Here is a 20,971-nt window from a genome sequence, read left to right as displayed (position 1 = left end):
TCTGAAGCTAGAACTCAATCACAAGAGGAAATTTGGAAAGAACCCAAATACATGGAGACTAAACAGCATCCTTCTAAAGAATGAATGGGTCAACCAGGAAATTAAAGAAGAATTGAAAAAATTCATGGAAACAAATGAAAATGAAAACATAACTGTTCAAAATCTTGGCGACACAGCAAAAATGGTCCTAAGAGGAAAGTATATAGTGATACAAGCCTTTCTCAAGAAACAAGAAAGGTCTCAAGTATACAACCTAACCTACACCTAAAGGAGCTGGAGAAAGGACGCAGGAAAGCCTAAAACCAGCAGGAGAAGAGAAATCATAAAGATCAGACCAGAAATCAATGAAATAGAAACCAAAAGAACAGTAGAACAAAGCAATGAAACTAGGAGCTGCTTCTTCAAAAGAATAAGATTGATAAACCCCTGGCCAGACTTATCAAAAAGAAAAGAGAAAGGACCCCAATTAGTAAAATCATGAATGAAAGAGGAGAGATCACAACCAACAGCAAAGAAATACAAACAACTATAAGAACATACTATAAGCAACTATATACCAGCAAGTTTCACAATGTGGAAAAAATGGATGCATTCCTAGAGACATATAAATTACCAAACTTGAACCAGGAAGAAATAGAAAACCTGAACAGACCCATAACCAGTAAGGAGATTGAAGCAATCATCAAAAATCCCCCAAAAAACAAGAGCCCAGGGCTAGAAGGCTTCCCAGGGGAATTCTATCAAACATTTAAAGAAGAATTAATACCTATTCTCCTGAAACTTTAAAAAAATGGAAGGAAAACTTCCAAACGCATTTTATGAGGCCAGCATTACCTGGCCTGATCCCAAAACCAGACAAAGACCCTATCAAAAAGGAGAATTACAGACCAATATTCTTGATGAACACGGATGTGAAAATTCTCACCATAATACTAGCCAATAGGATCCAACAGTACATTAAAAGGATTATTCAAGGGGGCGCCTGGGTGGCTCAGTGGGTTAAAGCCTCTGCCTTCGGCTCAGGTCATGATCCCAGGGTCCTGGGATCGGGCCCCGCATCAGGCTCTCTGCTCAGATGGGAGCCTTCCTCCTCATCTCTCCCTCTGCCTGCCCTCTCTGCCTACTTGTCTGTCAAATAAATAAAATCTTTAAAAAAATAATAAAAATAAAATAAAAAAATAAAAGGATTATTCACCATGACCAAGTGGGATTTATTCCTGGGCTGCAAGGTTGGTTCAACATCTGCAAATCAATCAGTGTGATACAATACATTAAGAAAGAACAAGAACCATAGGATACTCTCAACAGATGCTGAAAAAGCATTTCACAAAGTACAGCATCCTTTCTTGATCGAAACTCTTCAAAATGTAGGGAGAGGGTACATACCTCAATATCATCAAAGCCATCTATGAAAAACCCACAGCGAATATCATTCTCAATGGGGGAAAGCTCTGTTTTCCCCCAGGTCAGGAACACAGCAGGGATGTCCACTATCACCACTGCTATTCAACACAGTACTAGAAGTCCTAGCCTCGGCAATCAGACAACAAAAAAATAAATAAAAGGCATCCGAATCGGCAAAGAAATCAAACTCTCACTCTTTGCAGATGATATTATATTTTATGTGGAAAACCCAAGACTCCACTCCAAAAATGCTAGAACTCATACAGGAATTCAGGAGAGTGTCAGGATATAAAATCAATGCATAGAAATCAGTTGCATTTCTATACACCAACAGCAAGACAGAAGAAAGAAAAATTGAGTCGATCCCATTTACAATTACACCCAAAACCATAAGATGCCTAGGAATAAACCTAACCAAAGAGGCAAAGAATCTGTACACAGAAAACTATAAAATACTCATGAAAGAAATTGAGGAAGACACAAAGAAATGGAATCCATGGTCATGGATTGGAAGAACAAATACTGTGAAAATGTCTATGCTAGCTAAACCAATCTACACATTTAACACAATCCCTATCAAAATACCATCAATTTTTTTTGAAAGAAGTGTAACAAATAATCCTAAAATTTATATGGAACCAGAAAAGACCCCTAATAGCCAGAGGAATGTTGAAAAAGAAAACCAAAGTTGGTGGCATCACAATTCCAGACTTCAAGCTCTATTACAAAGCTGTAATCATCAAAACAGTATGGTACTGGCACAAAAACAGACATAGATCAATGGAAGAGAGAGCCCCAGAATGGACCCTCAACTCTATGGTCAACTAATCTTCAACAAAGCAGCAAAGAATGTCCAATGGAAAAAAGAGACAGTTTCTTCAACAAATGGTGTTGGGAAAATTGGACAGCCACATGCAGAAGAATGAAACTAGACCATCTCCTTACCCCACACAGAAAAATAGATTCTAAATGGATGAAAGACCTCAATGTGAGACAGGAATCCATCAAAATCCTTGAGAAGAACAGAGGCAGCAACCTCTTTGACCTCAGTTGCAGCAACTTCTTCCCAGAAACATCACCAAAGGCAAGGGAAGCAAGGGCAAAAATGAACTAGTGGGACTTCATCGTGATCATAAGCTTTTGCACAGTGAAGGAAACAGTCAACAAAACCAAAAGACAACTGACAGAATGGAGAAGATATTTGCAAATGACATATGAGATAAAGGGCTAATATCGAAAATCTATAAAGAACTTATCAAACTCAACACCCAAAGAACAAATAATCCAATCAAGAAATGGGCAGAAGACATGAACAGACATTTCTGCAAAGAAGACATCCAGATGGCCAACAGACACATGAAAAAGTGCTCCACTTCACTGAGCATCAGGGAAATACAAATCAAAATCATAGTGAGATACCACCTCACACTGGTCAGAATGGCTAACATTAACCAGTCAGGAAAAGACAGATGTTGGAGAGGATGCGGAGAAAGGGGAACCCTCCTACACTGTTGGTGGGAATGCAAGCTGGTGCAGCCACTCTGGAAAACAGCATGGAGGTTCCTCAAAAAGTTGAAAACAGAGCTACCCTATGACCCAGCAATCACACTACTGGGTATTTACCCTAAGGATACAAATGTAGTGATCCGAAGAGGCAAATGCACCTGAATGTTTATAGCAGCAATGTCCACAACAGCCAAACGATGGAAAGAACCTAGATGTCCATCAACAGATGAATGGATAAAAAGATGTGGTATATATATACAATGGAATACTATGCAGCCATCAAAAGAAATGAAATCCTGCTATTTGCAATGACATGGATGGAACTAGAAGGTATTATGCTGAACGAAATAAGTCAATCTGAGAAAGTTAATTACCATATGATCTCTCTGATATAAAGAATTTGAGAGGCAGGGTGGGGGCTTGTGGGGGATAGGGAAGGAAAAAATGAAACAAGATGGGATCTGGAGGGAGACAAACCATAAGAGACTCTTAATCTCACAAAACAAACTGAGGGTTGCTGGGGGGGGTGGGGGTAGGGATAGGGTGGTGGGGTTATGGTCATTCGGGAGGGTATATGCTATGGTGAGTGCTGTGAAATGTGTAAGCCTGATGATTCACAGACTTGTACCCTGGGGCAAATAATACATTATATGTTAATAAAAATAGTTTAAAAAAAAAAAAAGAAAGAAAGAAAGAAATACGAACCACAACCAAATGTGATTTTGCTCAGGTATACAAAGCTAGTTCAACACTGGAAAATCTGTTACTCTGATCCCTCACATCACCAGGCTAAAGAAACCACACGATGGCATCAAAAGATGCAGAAAAAGCACGTGACAAAATCCAACACTCAGTACTGATAAAACACCCTAAGCAAACTACAAATAGAGAGGAACTTCCTTAACTTGATGAAAAATGTCCACAAAAAAACCTACAGGAACAAGGTAAGGATATCCCCTTTCCTCAGTGTTTCTTCGCATCATACTGCAAGTCCCGGCTAATAAGGTAAGATAAACAAAGGAAACAAAGGCATGCTGAGCGGGAGTACAGACATAAAACAGTCTTTGTCAGCAGATGATGCAAAATATATTCCTAGCAGAATCGTATCTATAAATACACAGAACAAACTGATGGCTGCCAGGGGGAGGGGAGGGCAAACTGCATAAAGGAGAGAGGGAGGTACAGGCTTCCAGTTATGGCACGAGTCAGTCGTGGGGACAAAAGGAACAGCACAGGGAATACAGTGATGGGATTGTAATAGGCTTGTATGGCGACAGAGGTTATCTACACACTTATGAACACAGTGTAAGGAACAGACTTGTCAAACCACTGTACTGTACACTTGAAACTAATAGGACATTTATGTCAACTATCCTACAATTAAACAAAACAAAACAACAGTGTTTGCCAGTTTGGCAGGAGGGGGAAGCAGAGCAATTTTTAGAGCAGTGAAAGTCGTCTGTAGGATACTACAATTGCAGATGGGTGTCATTACACATTTGCCTAAACTCATAGACTGTAATACAAACACCGTAAGTAAATCCTAGTATCAACTATGGACTTTGGGTGATCGTTAATGTCGGTTCATCGATTTTACCAAGTGTTCCCCTCTGGTGAGGGATGGTGACAGCGGCGGCCTACGTGACAGGGAAATCAGGGAATGAGGCAACACTCTGAATTTACACTCAATTTGCTGTGAACCTCAAAATGCTCTATAAGAAAGAGTTTAGTTAAAAAAAATATGAAGGTGCTATTAATAGGTGAGGGAAAAGAGAACAGTGTGTGTTTTTGGCTTTCCTACACTCATCCTAGGAGAAAATTTTCCTATCGATTTTTAAGAAAACAAAATTCTGCTTTCTTCTGTTATATACCACATAAAAGAAACTCTTGTTCTATTTCTTGGTTTTGTAAACAAGTGCTTAGAGCAGCAAGGGTTGCATGTTTAACAATCTCAAAACGTGTGTGATGCACTACAGTAAAATCAGTCCGCTCCCGAGTGTGTTTTCCTATCAAGCCACTCACCATTCCCCAGTTACAACTTTTTGGCGAATGACTGTAGAGATGATGCACAAACCTTTTCCATCTCGAGGGGGGGCTCCTTTGGCTTTAAAACTATCCACTGGGGCCTTTGTATCTGTTTCCAAAGCAATGCCTATCTGTATCTCAGTCTTGAACTTGGTGTATTTATTGCTCAACAACTGGTACCATTTTGGAGCCTGGAGAGTAAAACAAAAAACAAAACCACCTTAATCATTAATAGGCAATCAACGAGAGCGGGCAGCATTCTATTAGGTTCCTAATATATCCCCTGTCCTTCCTCAGTACTTTGTCCTCTTTTAAAATATTTTTCATTTTCCTCCAAAGACTTTAACCCTGCTTGGGAAGCTAACTGAACTTCCTCTTGAAAAAAAAAAAAAAAAAATAAGTAGTTTCGACTACCAATTTTCCATTTCCCTAAACCCTCATTTTTCATTTTCTCTGGCATACCTCTGCTGCCTGACCCCTTCTCTGCTTCGTTCTACATGTATCAAATGAGGGAAAAGGAAAGCTAGTGGTAACAAAAAACACTAACACAATACTAAAGCAGAGACCTGAGGCAGAGGGGCTGGGTTACAAACCATGCACTTGATGGAAACACAAAGTCTTTCTCACAGAATCAAGGATCCTTGTTATTCTAGCACTGGTGAGCAGTCTATAACTCAAGTCAGCCAGCGCCATCATGGCCCAGGACCTCCTGTTTCATTCCTGCAGGGGCACCACTGTCGTTCACGGAAAGGCGCTCCTACTTTGACCACCGTTACATAAAGCCATAGAAGCGGGTGCTTTTACAGATCAAAAGCAAAAGCTGCTGCTGTGTATCAAGTTACATGTGACCCGTAAAAGAGGACTAACTAGGCCACAGCCTTTAAAAAATCCACACCCAAGGTTTGTTAAAAGCAAAGAAAACTCAGGAGTCTTGTGCTGTCTTTTTTATGATGGATATTTTATCATTTTAAGTATGAGCCTGAGGAAAGAGTTTCAGCAACTCAAAATTTATGACCTATTTTTCTGTTACATAACTTAGAATAACAAATCTGGGTTTTTCTGTGTTGATGTTCATTTATGGACAACCAATTTATTTTGAACTTCATATATTCTACTCACCAATTCAAATATTTCTGCTAATAAACAGGAGAGAATAAGCAAGACAACATCCAGCTTTCCTAAAACTCTTAATTCTGAAACATTTCTCCTTACCATTGATAGAGATAAAAAACCACTATGAGGACAAAGTGTTCTATAGGACCAGGAGTGGGGCCGGGGTCGGGGAGGAGAGAATGCCAAGAGCATTTACCAGCATGACCTCCTCTCAGGTATCCTCCCCCTAAGAGAATTCACTTTCTCTGTAACCAAAGTCACTGCACAAGTGTCTAGATCAAGTAGTAAAGCTAGTTAAGTAAAACATCAGGGGCACAATCATGGTTGCAGGGCTAAGACTCGAGAGAGAAAACTTTTTTCAGAACTGGATGCAGAGAACTGAGGAGGAGTATCCAAAGAGAAAGGAGAGACGATTTTTTTTTTTTTTTTAAGATTTTATTTGTTTATTTGAGAGAGAATGAGTGAGAGAGAGCATGAGAAAGGAGAAGGTCAGAGGGAGAAGGGACTCCCCAAGGAGCTGGAAGCCCGATGCAGGACTCGATCCAGGAAGTCCGGGATCATGACCTGAGCCCAAGGCAGTCGCTCAACCAACTGAGCCACCCAGGCGCCCGAGACAGATTCTTTTTTAAAACATTTTAAAATTTCAGTTTCTTCTCAAGGATTCCAAACTCGGGCTAAGCTAACTGGCCCATTTGTAAATATCATGGCTACCACAGCAAAAATGTTGGTAACAGATCCATTTTCTTCACAGAATCCTAATTTAGGATTCCAATCAAGAATAAAGGTCTTTGGGGTGCCTGGATGGCTCAGTGGGTTAAAGCCTCTGCCTTCGGCTCAGGTCATGATCCTGGGGTCCTGGGATCGAGCCCCACGTTGGGCTCTCTGCTCAGCGGGGGGCCTACTTCCTCCTCTCTCTCTGCCTGCCTCTCTGCCTACTTGTGATCTCTGTCTGCCAAATAAATAAATAAAATCTTAAATAAAGGACTTCAAAAGACAAGTGTGTGTGTATTTATCTTCTTATCTTAAGAGAGTTGTGACAAAAGAAGGTTATTAACAAAAGTTGAAAGGAAACACTTCCCAAGTCAGTGACATAAGAGATTTTAAGATGGAAGAAAGACATTTTCGGTAACAGAAAGCACTGAGCTAGGAATCAAGACCCTGAATTCTTTTTCCGTGTGTGTGTGTGTGTGTGTGTGTGTGTGTGTGTGTGTGTGGTGAAGGCGGGGTGGGGGGAGCTGTTTCAGTCATCGGAGAGCGCTCCAGGAAGATCACGTGCTCTGACAGCTCCAGGAGGAACGCAAGGAGCAGGACACAGAGAATGCGATCAGAAGGCTACCACCACAGCCACGTTAGAAAAGCATGGTGGCTTCGGCCACAACGGCCATGGTGAGAATGGAGAAGAGTACCTGGATCAGGAAGGGGCAGCTGGAGGCCTGAAACCAAATGGAAAGGGCTGCAGAGGTTGAAGAGGGAGGGGTGGAGGAAGACTCCTGGCCTTCTAGGCTGCACGCCTGGAAGAGGAATAGGGAGCACTCACTGAAGGGGGCACCACTACAGGAGGAGTACCACTAAAAGCAGAGCTTGGCAGGTGAATGCTCCAGGTAACAGTAACATGACCACATGTTTGAGCTCAGAGAGAACATTCTTTGAGAAACACAGTTCTAGGTCAAAGAAGGGACAGAAACCTGAGAAGTGCCCTACTGTCTCCACCCCACCTTCCCCCAACCTTTCAGGTCCATTATTCCACGGCCTTTTCAGCAATCTGGTATATACTAAATATCGTCAACTAACAGAATCAGTAAGAAAACATCCAAAGGCTACTACCTGCTTTGTTTCTTGAGCAGTTCTTAAGTCTAGAACAATGTAACCTATAGTCTCCTTGGCTGAAGATACAGGATCCAAGGCAAAACACTGCAGTTTGATAGGCGTACGCTGCAACCTGTAAGGTAACAACTCACATTAGAGATAACGTAGCTCCTGCTTAATTCTGAACTGATGTTCTGTTAGCTTCGAAAAAGCTGGTCACTACTATAAAGTATATTATAATTTTGTTGAATAACAGAACACTGTATTTTCTGAAAAATCCAACTGACATCAATGATTACTTATGCCTATTTATCTTTATACCAAGTAATATTCAAACCACGTCAAAAATCTTGGTCTCTCTCATTGGAGATGGTCTAGGGCAGTGTTTTCAAGCTTCTATAATATACAGAACGCTTTTCAAGTAAAAAACTACCATGAATCCTCAAGACTGATTTCAAAATGTTTTCCTTCTACTGTCACATACACACATAAAACTACAAATATACGTATATGCTTAAAGCTCTTTTTGTGACTAAAATAATGAAACGACCTTAGGAATTAACTGTCATAAAAATCACAAACTATTCCAGAAGTCACTGAAAACACAACTCTGATCTTCTCTAAGAACTGATTACCATTTCACATGCCCCAAACAAATCCATGGACTCATTTAGCCATAGGAAAAAACAAATTTCTCCTGACATTCATTTTTTAACTTTGCAATTTTATTTGCTCTAGTCCTAAGTCACAGCAATGAATGAAATAATTTTGCGTTTCCCAGAAAAACAAAAAAAAAAGCAAAACAAAATACTTTTCATGTCTTTTTTTTTAAAGATTTTATTTATTTATTTGACAGAGAGAGATCACAAGTAGACAGAGAGGCAGGCAGAGAGAGAGGGAGGGAAGCAGGCTCCCTGCTGAGCAGAGAGCCTGATGCAGGACTCGATCCCAGGACCCTGAGATCATGACCTGAGCCGAAGGCAGCAGCTTAACCCACTGAGCCACTCAGGCGCCCCTTTTCATGTCTTTTAAAATATAAGTATCTGTCCTCTTGCCTATTTCTAATCATCTAGGTCCATGAAATAAGACGTTCTAACTTTAAGCTTGTTTTATGTTTTATGTACTGATACCAAGTGTTTTTATGTCTAAAATCAAGTATAAAAATAAATAAATAAATAAAATCAAGTATAAAACTAACTAGAAAGAGTCTCTTCTGTAATTACTACATACATATCTCTATATATCCTTGGCAAACCAGGTCAAGTGTATAATAAATGAAGTGACAGAAATTACAAGGAATTCCAACCCTTATTTAATACTGGGTAAGCATCATCACAGCCCTTCTAGAATAGCTACTTCCCTTCTAGAGTATCTATTCTCTCAGACATCAGGGGGCAGCTGGGGGGGTGGGGGGGGTAGCGAGGTGCAGAGGTTAGAAAGGTACCCTCCAGAGCTCAAGTGGCTGGGCTCTAGTGCTATCCACCTGACTGAGAGATGACAAGTGACTTCCCTTCTTGGGCCTCAGTTTTCTCACCTGAACTAGGGGTAAATCCTAACATCCGCCTCATAGGTTTTTCCAATGCTCAAGTGAATTATCACTGCCAAATACTCTGAAAAATCTCCTGGCACATGACGAAAGCACTAAACATACATTATTATCATTGTTACTATAATAAGATAAGAATTTATTCACCTCTAGGAGCCCAGAGAAACAGAGCAGAAGGAATGGACAGTAAGAGTCACCTGTGCTGATGGAGGGCTTTCCTGTCGATCTCCCAGGCTAACTCGGTAGCAAATTCTGGCTGGTCGGTATGCCCCACAGGGTCAGTAGCCAACTGCTCTCCATCAAACTTTGCCTCCACTATAAGCAGATGCTTTGGACGCTTGGGGAAATGGCGACCTGGAATAAAAGACCACACAGTTGAATCAAGAGCATACAAAAATCAAACATCATCTTTTAGCACGTGGTTTAAAAACTCATCTGCATCAGGTTGACTTAACATATTCCACTACCTACCTACTAACACGTACTCACAAGTACAAATTCATGATTCTTAAGAAAGGGATCGAACTGAAGACTACAAGTTGTAAATTAGAGCTTCTCAAAGGTTAACATGCATGAATCATCTGGGGACCCTGTTAAAATATAGATTCTGGTTCACTAGGTCTAGGATGGGCCTGAGAGGCTGCCATTTCCCATGTGATGTCAATGCTGTTGTCCTTGGTTCACCCTTGGAGCAGCAATGATCTCAGTGACATTTAGAATTAAACAATTAAAAATGTGATTCCGCCAATTTTAGATATTACTATACTGGCTGTTAATATAGAACAGTGAAGTCATCCAGAGAGTTAGGAAATAATCAAATAAGCAATCACCCATCAACCTTCATGTTAATTTACCTCTTAACATGGTTGAAAATACTCAGCAAATCAGCCAGGGAAAAGCAGTCACATGTATCCATTCATTCATTCAAATCTCAAGGACAATTTTGTAAATGATTGAATTTGGTACTGCCTGACTCTGTTCTTTCACTGGTTACTGAAGGCCCAGCACATCCAGCAAAAAGAGTGAAACGGTACTTGCCCTCAAGGAATGGAGGGTCTAGGGGAGAGAGACAAACTGAAGACACTGCAAACAGGAAGGTGAAGAACTAAAGCACAAGAATCTTATCGTCCACCTGTTCACAAGTTTGGTGAGGGGCACTTTGGTGAGACAAGCATTGACGCCTATTAAATACATCCCAGCTGCTACTCACCCTGGCACAAACTACTTCGTATGCAAGGGCTCAGAGAGATCTCGATTGCCATCCTGTGATCTTCCACCTGAAGCTCCCATTTAAAACTCCCCACTTAGCAGTCCTACCACATAGCACATGGCTCTCCCAACCAGCTATCACAGAGGCCGCTCTCTGGACATCATTTTGAGCTGCTCTAAAAGATCACCAGCTTCCCCAAATGAAATTCATCGGTATCAAAAACAAAAACAGGGACGCCTGGGTGGCTCAGTGGGTTAAAGCCTCTGCCTTCAGCTCGGGTCATGATCTCAGGGTCCTGGGATCAAGTTCCGCATCGGGCTCACTGCTCAGCGGGGAGCCTGCTTCCCTTCTTCTCTCTCTGCCTACTTGTGATCTCTGTCAAATAAACAAATAAAATCTTTAAAAAAAAAAACAAAAAAGAGAAACAAAACAACAAAAACCTTTATTTTCAGTCCCTCTACCCTAACTATAAGTTCCAACTGGGCTGACAACAGAGAATATGTACTAGAAGGAACCAGTGCCTGCCTCCTTCCAAAGACAATACTTAGAGAATAGAAACCTTGTCTTTTTCATTCTTAGCATCCAGTACATAGCCCCAGTTTTGCTCATGGTAGAAATCTCATTTTCTTTTGAATATAGGGCATTTCTAGAGGTGCAGTCAAGAAACTACGGGTAGCTCAATATAACTGAAGACCTGGGAACAGGGCAGGAGAGGAGAGCAAACTGAAAGGCAGGCAAGCAGTGTGTCATAAAAGGCCATGAATCCCATTCTAAAAAGTACAGACGGGGCTCCTGGGTGGCTCAGTTGGTTAAGCGACTGCCTTCAGCTCAGGTCATGATCCTGGAGTCCCAGGATCGAGTCCCACATCAGGCTCCCAGCTCCACGGGAGTCTGCTTCTCCCTCTGACCTTCCCCTCGCTCATGCTCTCTCTCACTGTCTCTCTCTCTCTCAAATAAATAAATAAAATGTATAAAAAGTACAGACATTATCCTTTAGGACACTGAAGGATTTTAAGACAATTAGATTTGCATTTCAAAAAATCACCCTGGAGAGTAATGTGAGCAGGGAGGTTCTGTGAAAAGGAAAAAAAACAAAAACAACAAAAAAAACCATTCACCAAACAGACTACTGAAAAGATAAATACTAGGGCCTCAACACAGCGCACTCGAAGTGGAAAAATTTCCATTCAGACGTTTACATGAAGCCCCTAGTATTATTCTAAAAATAAAGCCAACAAAACTTGGGGACCATTTGGAAGGTGCAGATGGAGAAGGAACCCAGGCAGGTGAGGACTCTCCGGTTCTGGGCTTGAGGCAACAACATGGAGAGGATGCATGGAAACACAAACAAAAGGAGAGTCTGCAGGGAGGCCCACCCTCCAGGGTCAGCCATATTTGTGGCAACACCTAACTGACTTCCCTAAAGCCAGGTTCCCTTCCCTGCACAGCCCCTGCGAAATTTGCAAATGATGCTCTCCTGCTTAGGATTATGGGCGGGCTCTCTCTTTTTTAGAACATTCCATCTAAACTCCTTGGCTTCCAAAATCCTCCAAGGTCTATTCACTCACGCAAGCTTATTTTACCAGAATATTCCTCAGTGTTCACCTCCCTTGACCCTGGGCATCCTGAAGGCCTCTCCACCATTCTATCTACCACACTTGCTCCATCATCGGCCTGGGTTATCCAACCACCAGCAAGGACTTTCTTCCATCCTTACTTACCGTTCTCAGTGCTGAAGCCATCATCCCCACTCACCCTCAAAACCTATGTTTATGGCCCACATCCAGTATTTTTAATATTAGAAAGCATTCCAACATATGGTGCCCTGCAGATCAATCTGATCTCCCCAAGAAGACAGAAGCCTGCAAGTTGGAAAGGACAGAGAGTGCCTTTTATTTTTGGTTTGCTGCCATGCTACAGGGAGCAAGAACCAAGTCCAAAAGCTTTTATTAACCGAATTACAAGGGGAATTCAATCCTCTCTCTTTTAACAATGAGTAATGGAACAGTTAAAAATGTCCCAGCACTTTACAGTCTCTGGTCAGCCTTCTGTCTCACAACTTATTACAACTCATTCCCTCTCATCCCCCCAACAGTGGTAGGCCTCACAAAATACCTGCACTAGTGGTTTAAAAAAAACAAAAACAAAACAAAAAAAAACCACCAGCCATTCCTCTGGCCCACTCAAGACGACTGTTGTCACAATACTCGTAACTGGTCCTCACTCTCCCTACCAAATCCTATGCCCCCACCCCTTTCTGCCACCTACTCTCCAACTACAGGAAATTTAAGCACTTGCAGAATATGCCTTGCTTTTCCATACCTTAAGTTCTCTTTGCTCTTCTCTTTGTATGGAAAGCCCTCCCTTCCATTTTTTTTTCCTTGAGGCAGACCTCATCATCCCTTAAGACCCAAATCAATGTCACCTCCGCTGGGAAATCGTCCCCAGAGCTGGTCTTTCCTTCTTCCACGCCCTGAGGAATTACACACATTTCTCCATGCTATCCCCTGAGTTTTTAGGACTAGGGATCCTGCTTCCTTCCATTCCCAGCACAGTGCCTGACACTCAGAGAGCCTCCGATGAACAAATGCCACTTAATCTACCCAACAGAACTTCAAGGCACGTCCGGTGGACCTTCTTGACAACTCCAGTCTCCTAAGTCCCCTACCAAGACTTATAAAGGGAATGGCCTCCCGCAGTACTTCAGACCGCAGGAAATCTGTCCGCGACCCGAAGCCAAGTTCTCACAAATGCTGTCACCGGGAGGCCGCTGAACAGAACGTGCTTTGCAGGCACACTCAGCTCACATATAAAAGTCATCGACAGGCTGCTTCAGATGGAAATCGTTTTTCCTACATTCTCTGGGGCTCCGGCTCCTCACACTAAATACCACCTATCCCTAATAGCTCTCATGCTCCCTTGGGGAGGTTTTTAAATCAATCGCCTAACAGACCTGACTAGCTCCATCTGTGAACACGTCCGGGGGGAGCGCGAAAGCAATGATTCTTAAGGTTAACCAAGCCTCGGTCGCACGCCACTGTTAGAGCTCAGCAAGCAGCAGCTGCAGAAGCAAGCCCCGCGCCGCTCACCTTCTAGGATGGACACGACGATGAGCAGTTGGTCGGACTTGGAGACCATGGTCGCGCTGCGCGACCCGCAGGCGGGGTCTGCTTGGGGGAAGAAGGACCCGGGTGAGATGCGGCAGGCCCGCGACCACCAGCAGGGCTCCCGGCGGGGCTCCCACCGCCCGCCCGGGGCTCCCGACCTCGGGATCCCGCTCCGCGGCCCGGGCCTGCCGCCGCCTGCAGCGCGCCGGGCAACCCGGCCCCGAGCCTCCAGCCCAGCCCTCGCCCTCCCCCGACTGAAAGCAAAGGCAAAGGTTGCTCGGCCACCCGGCCCGTCTGCAGGGAGAGGCGAGCCCGCCGCCGGAAAACCTTTTGCCGCCTGCGTTGCAGCTTTTCAATCCGCCGCGCCCCGCTTCCGCCTAGCAACCAGGCCCGCAGGCCCAGGGCCGGGGGAAAGCTGGAGGCCAAAGGGTGATAGAGACCAGGGCGGTCGCGGATAGAACGCCCCTCCTGTCGCTTCGCCTCCTGCCCTTTTATGCTATGTTCCAGAGCCCTAGGGAGAAGACCTGACCATTGCCTCACAGCGCCCCCTGCTAGCGGGACGGGGGAAGGCGGGAGCTTTGGCGGGACCCGACTGCGCAGGCGCACTACTGCAGCCGACGCTTCCTGCAGTGCGCCTAAGAGGAGTGCGGATGTGGTGTATTCTCTGTTTTTTCACCCCCAGACGCAACCTGGGAAATACAGCAGTGGAGATGGAGAACTCGCGCGCGCGCATTCACACACCCCCCCCCCCCCCCCCCGTTCACATTCCCAGCGTCACGACTGCTTAAAATTAAGTCTGAACTGAAAAATCCCTAACTAGGACGCGCACCGCCCCGCAAACGTTCACGTTTTGGAAAACAAGTAGCGTCAATGCGGTAATTACTGTAACTGCTGGCGGTGACGTAAACTCTCCGAGAATTTCCTGTACTTTAGAAATTACCCTGAAACAAAAACATTGTCACGTGGGCAGGGAAATTAAAAGTATATGTTGTACGGCCCCCTGACGAGAGGGTAACTAATTAGCACGATCAAGACCCAAATTAAACAAAGCATATCCCCCCCCCGCCCCGCCCCGCAACCTTCTGGCTTTATTTTAGGACCGATTAGGAATCCTCTGGAGGTTATAAGCTTGAAACTGAACCAGGTGTGGGGTGGAGGGGGTGAGTAAAGAGGAAAAAACAATCCCCACCCCACCCCCCATTGGGTGGGCCTAAAAGGAGAGAAGAATATGCACTTTGGGTTAGACGACTTCGAAGAAGACCCTTTCCGTCCCCTTCCGAGCTCCCTGAAATGAGGTATTATGCAATATAATACCAAAGTAACGATCTACTTTGGGTTCATAGTTGAACAATGCATTCTTTTGTGTAAGATGTCAAACATTCAAAAGTAGATGGAATGATACAGTGAACCAGCAAATACCCAAAACATGGCTTCAACGATTATGATTGAAGACCCATCTTCATCTGCTCCGTTAATTTGGAGGAAGTCCTTAACATCGTATCAACTCATTTCTTTAAATATGTACTTCTATGGGCACCTGGGTGGCTCAGTGGGTTAAGCCTCTGCCTACTGCTCGGGTCATGATCTCAGGGTCCTGGGATCCAACCCCGCATCAGGCTTTCTGCTTGGTGGGGAGCCTGCTTCCCCCTTTCTGCCTACTTCTGATCTCTCTGTCAAATGAATAAATAAAATCTTTTAAATAAACAAATATGTAAATATGTAACTCTAGAACATAGTATATCTTCATATATTACTTAATCTCAACCTCAATTGCATAAAAAATTTTAAAAAAAATTCCTTAAAACCTTTAAGTGCACACTCTTCAAATTTCCCTGATGATCTAATAATTACTTTTCAGTTGCTTCGTTCAAATCAGGATTCGAAGAGGTTCCAAAACGCAGTGTATTTGGTTGATCTGTCTTTTGTGTCTTTTCATGTAGAGGTACTCACTTCCGTTTTTTTCTCCCTTGAAACTCTTCATTAAAGTAATTGGTCAGGTACCCTGTGGAGTTTACCACAGTCTAAATTTTGTTGATACAAGAACAATGTTATTATAAGAACACCTCACCTGTTGAGCAGTCTAATGAAGATGTCCAGTCCAGGTTGACAATACTCAAGATCAGCAACAGGTCAACAACAGTGAGCCAAATACAAGCTTATTATGGTGTAAAACACTATTTAGCTTAAACCCTAGACAAAAGGAGCCAATCTCCAAAGCAAAGAATGATTCTGGAAGTCAGAGTTTGGGACCTAAATCTACTATTTATATGTTAGGTGACCTTAGGCAAGTCACTCTACCCCTCTGAGCTTAAATTTCAGCTATATAATAGTAGTATACATAATTTCTTAGTTCCGGACTTAAGCATAGCCAACGGCATTCAGTCATTATCTTTTTTTTTTTTTAAGATTTTATTTATTTATTCGGCAGAGAGAGATCACAAGTAGGCAGAGAGGCAGGCAGAGAGAGAGAGAGAGAGGAGGAAGCAGGCTCCCTGCTTGAGCAGGGAGCCCGATGTGGGGCTCGATCCCAGGACCCCGGGATCATGACCTGAGCCGAAGACAGAGGCTTTAACCCTCTGAGCCACCCAGGTGCCCCCAGTCATTATCTTTTTACATGAACAGTAACAGACCTTAAGTTACTAGATGTACGAGAACTAGGAAATTGCCATCAAGATGTCTCATTGTTTTGTTTTAGGATATTTCAGGCTGAAAAGCTAGATTGTAAACCATCCCTGCATGTCAGAAAATAATCTCAAATCAGAAAAGAAAACTCTGACAAACCATTAAAATTAACCAAGAAACTCTTTCACATAGTAAAATTTTCATACAGTTCCTTTTATCTGGACTCTTTCCAGCAACATTTATGGCCCAAGACAGGAAGGATCAGGAGCCCTGCCTCTGTCCGTTCCCTCTTTTTCCCCCTTCTCACCACACAAACACACGCACATACACACTCACACACACACATGCACTTATTACAATTTCAGAGAAGCTACCAGAAGTAACAACATGAGCACAGTAACTGAACACCTGTGATGTCTAAGAGCATGGGCCAGGCCCTGACCTTCTAGACCCTGACGTCCCTCCTTCAGGCAGAGGGAGGGAGAGTGGAGGCAGTAACTTCTACTCACTCAGCATCCGCATGACTTGACTTCCAACCCAGCATCTGATATCATTAAACCTGGCAATGAATTTGGGTGCCCCTACTCCCCTGAAGAAGGGTCACTAATGTCTATGGCAAGAGAGGCAGGGTAGCCCAGTAGTGAAGAGCCTTACCGACCTGTGTCCCAAGTTCCACTTTGTGACCTGGCCACATCTGTTCTCTCTGAACCTCAGTTTTCCCTTCTGTAAAACAGGGATAATAGGTGTTCGTGAAGATTCTTTGGCGTTACTTCAGGGAGAGGCCCCAGCCATGATGAAATCTCTGAACGCGGCAGCCATTTTGATTGTTGATTTGGACAGATGTATCATTGTGTCATTTTTTTTTTCTTCTGCTCCTGCAAAGAAAACCAGCTTTTTTATATTCCCTCAGTTTGGCCTATATTTATGTTCTAAGGGTGATGTAGTCCTGAAACAGTTTCTCTCCCTGGCTCTTGGGAAAGGCCACAGCAGGGCGCTCCAAAGTCACACACCCGTTCAGGTCAGGCAGGTGTTAGTAACCAGTGTCAGGTGCACAGAAGCAGAGCCCGGTGCCTGCCCAAAGAGCAGCCCTTCCCAGCCCGGCTGCTTCTGGCCAGGTAATAAAAGCCAGGCTTTCTAAATTTCCGTAAGAAGCTAGAATGATAGAAATCAAGAGTCAGACACTTAACCAATGGAGCCACCCAGGTGCCTCCCTCATCTGATTTTTAAATGCCAGTTATTGGGGCACCTGTTGTCTGACTCTTGATTTCGGCTCGGGTCATGATCTCAGGGTCCCTAGATGGAGTCTGCCTTCCGGCTCAGCGGGGAGTCTGTACTGCTTGTTCTCTTTTTCTCTCTGTCTCAAATAAATAAATAAAATCTTTAAAAACAATAAATGCTGGTTATTAATTTCAGCTAAAAAACAAACAAACAAACAACAGCAACAGCACTACAGGAGCCAACCAAAACTTCTTCCAATCACACTTCAGTTAGCTCTGGCATTAATTCAGGAAGGTGGTTCTAATGGGTATTCCTGAAGGGCAGAGAAAGGACAAGAATCAGGAAAGGAGAAGAGATCACCTCCAAGTGGGAAGGAGAGGCCTGAAGGACAGTGTGCTGGGGACCCCCGTTGCACTCCTTAGCAGAACCTTCAGAAAGGGCAGAAGCAGAGATTAGCCCTGTGGGATCCCCAGGAAATGGAGACAGTAGCCCCCCATTTATCACCCTTGGCACAAGTTTTTATGGCCCTAAATTGACACAGAATCAGCAGACTCACTAGATAAGTCAGGAGACTGCAGAGGCTTGGATGATAGACTACTTATCAGTTAAGAGGAGGGGCAAAACTTCCCAAGCCCTCCGCAAATATTTGCTTCATGTAAGAACCCAAACACCTTTGCACAACATTTTGTGTGTGCAGTGGGGAACCCCAGGAGCGACTGAGACTGATTTTCTGCCTGACAGGAGAAGCTTGTAGTCAGATGTAAGCATTTGAAGAAGAGCAACATTCCTTGCTCTCCCTTCTTTGTGGAGTAAGCTTCTGGAAGTTCCTTTAGGCTGGGACAGGGTCTGAGGTACCGAGTGGCTCCGTCTCTGAGGCAAGGAACAGAGCGAGGGTGGGGGGTGGGAGAATGCCTCCTACTCCACGGAGAACAGACAGAGCTAGAGATATTTCTGCAACTGTGGGTAAGGTCTGCAGGCCAACTGAATTTGCTTTAGAAGGAGGAGGCCATTAGTAGAACAACTGCATACTAGAAGCAGCAGCCTTTTGAGAGGACTTCTTTTTATTTTATTATTATTATTTTATTATTTTTTTTAAGTAGGCTCCAGGCCCGGCATGGAGCCCAACACGGGGCTTGAACTCACAACCCTGAGAGCAAGATCTGAGCTGAGGTCAAATTCAGACCCTCAACGGACTGGCCACCCAGGCTCCCTGAGAGGACTTCATTTTAGGGGTAAAGGATGCAACAGATGTTCTATGCTGGGATGAAAGCCCAGCCATTGGGACATGGTGTCATTGAGAGACACTCTATGACATTATGGGACTTTGATTCACCTATTAGGTAATGTCTCCTGTGTGTCAATTTCTTTCCCCTCTGAAAAGCTTCCTTTTGAAACCTGGAAGCCATTGGTGGAGGAAAAGCTGGAGTCTGCTACTCAGCTATCTAGAGGAGACATTCTCCAGGCTTCTGGGTGTTTTAGCCCCCAGAAGTCTGACCCCATCAAACGGTAATACGATCTTCCGCACTGTGAGATATCTCTGGTATAAGGGTTTTTGGTTCAGGATGAAATTACAGGGACACCCGAAGGGTAGAAAACTATTTCCTCCCTGTCTGTGTTACGACCACCATCAACAAGCAGAAATTACAACAATAGACAATCATTACCCGTCTCCCCCACCCCTCCGCCCCCCATCAAATGAATTTGGAGAAAGGCTCTAAACATATGGCCTGGATTCAGAGAAGACAGAAGGCTCCCTCAACTTCTCACCCACATCCCTGAGCGATAGCACAAGCAGCGCCCACAGCCAGCAGCCAGCACGCTTAGTCACCTCATTTCCCAAGTGGTATAGCAAAGCTGATATCCCTTGGCAGTTGCCTAAATCACTAAACTGCCCTTCCTAAATTACTGTATGTGTTTTCACTGCCACCATAGAATTTTTCATTTGAAAAACATGTCCACTTCCAGGCAGAGTCTAGTCAGTGTAACAGGTAACAGTATGTTGGATGGGGACTTTGTTGCCTTGGAGATGTCACCCATGACTCAAAGGATGACAAAGAGGTGTCGTGTCCCCTTCATTGTGAAGAGCACCCAAGACGATTAAGGCCCAGATGCCTCTCCTGGGTCATTATCTCCTGGGCTTTGAGGAGCTGACCACCTGGTTCAGCACGACCATCGCCTGAGTAGCCACCTAACACTGTGTTCAAACATGGCGGGCTGAGGAGTGGTTAGCGATAAGCCTGAGGGCCTTCCCGTTGTAGAGAGTGAAATTGCTCCCCCTCCTCAACCCAGGCCAAGTACAAAGGAGTGAGTCAACAGGAATTTCTCACAAAGGTGTGTGGGCATGCTCATTAGCAGCTCACTATAGATACTTAAGTAGGAAAAGAGAGAGAGAAAGAGGCTGTGAGTCTATATGGTTATGAGAGAGAGAGAGAGAGAGATGAGTAGCCTACTTTTTCTTTTGTTGTGTCAAAAATGTGTGTGATTCCCGTGGATCAAAAGAATATGGTGGTAGGTCCCATCCATTGAGCCATTCTGGTGTCTAAGAAGCCAAGTCATCAGGTGAGGAGGCTGCAGCCTTGAGAAGCTATGGGGTCAATTCCAATATGGGAATTGATCTGGTTCCAGAAGAGTTGAGCAGGAGGAATCAAAAATGACTGAATGAGGGCAGGTCTTTCGGAATACAACACGTTGCACTGGGAAGCTCCTCATGCCACCCCCACCAACATTGCCGCTAGATGCAATTCCTATGTGTGTCCCAAGAGAAACAGCATTTATCGGGGAGTCACTTGCAGGACATCAGAGACAGATCTTGAACAAAGAAAGCGCAACAGATGAGAGAGGACCACAGCTGCATCTGCAAAGTTAGGGATATTTGCTGCTGTTCTCCATCTTGGATGCCAATTCTTTGGAGGAGTAAGGGTCTCAAAAGAAAAGAAGGACAGAGGGTGAAAAAGTGGATCCCATTTCTTGCTCCATTCAAATACCATAGGTGGAAACTTTGTTGAACAGGGAAAATGGGAAGAGACGAGATTTCAAACAGATATGAGGTGACCTTTTAAAATGGATTAAATTGGACTGAACTGATATTTTAAGAGCTAGAAGTAATCAGAAACTTATGATCAAGCTGTCATTAAGGGATGGGAGGAGACTCTGTGGAGCACAATTAGAAGCAGTAACTAGAGAAAAATGGAACCATTTTATATCTGTACCTTGACTGGGATCCAAGTGCAGAATCTTAATTCAAGTTCAGGTCATGGTCCTAGGATCCTGGGCTCCTTGCTCAGCGGTGAGTCTGCTTCTCCTTCTCCCTCTCCCTTCCCCTCTGCTCCTCCCCCTGCTCGCTCTCTCTCTCTCAAATAAATAAATAAAATCTTTGAAAAATGACAGAAATTTAAAAAAATAATAATATCCTAT

General features: G+C 43.9%; 1 protein-coding gene across 2 annotated transcripts in view; it reads right to left on the bottom strand.

The window, feature by feature from the left end:
* LOC111148272 (centrosomal protein 120) overlaps positions 1-13,915 on the bottom strand; it is an 82,024-nt gene extending 68,109 nt beyond the window's left edge. For both annotated transcript variants that reach the window (XM_022504748.1, XM_022504749.1), the window contains exons 1-4: positions 13,700-13,915; positions 9,598-9,754; positions 7,873-7,987; positions 4,985-5,126 (exon numbers count right to left, since the gene is read on the bottom strand). In XM_022504748.1, coding sequence (XP_022360456.1) covers positions 4,985-5,126; positions 7,873-7,987; positions 9,598-9,754; positions 13,700-13,748 — 463 coding nt within the window. In that variant the 5' untranslated portion in view covers positions 13,749-13,915. The remainder of the gene's footprint in view (positions 1-4,984; positions 5,127-7,872; positions 7,988-9,597; positions 9,755-13,699) is intronic.
* Between the last annotated feature and the right edge of the window lie 7,056 nt (positions 13,916-20,971).

The sequence above is a fragment of the Enhydra lutris genome, unplaced genomic scaffold, assembly GCF_002288905.1.
Source record: "Enhydra lutris kenyoni isolate GAN:26980312 unplaced genomic scaffold, ASM228890v2 scaffoldscaffold19, whole genome shotgun sequence".
In the NCBI taxonomy this organism is placed as follows: Eukaryota; Metazoa; Chordata; class Mammalia; order Carnivora; family Mustelidae; genus Enhydra; species Enhydra lutris.
Note: the sequence above shows the minus strand (reverse complement) of the source record. Positions and strands in the feature narration are given on the sequence as shown.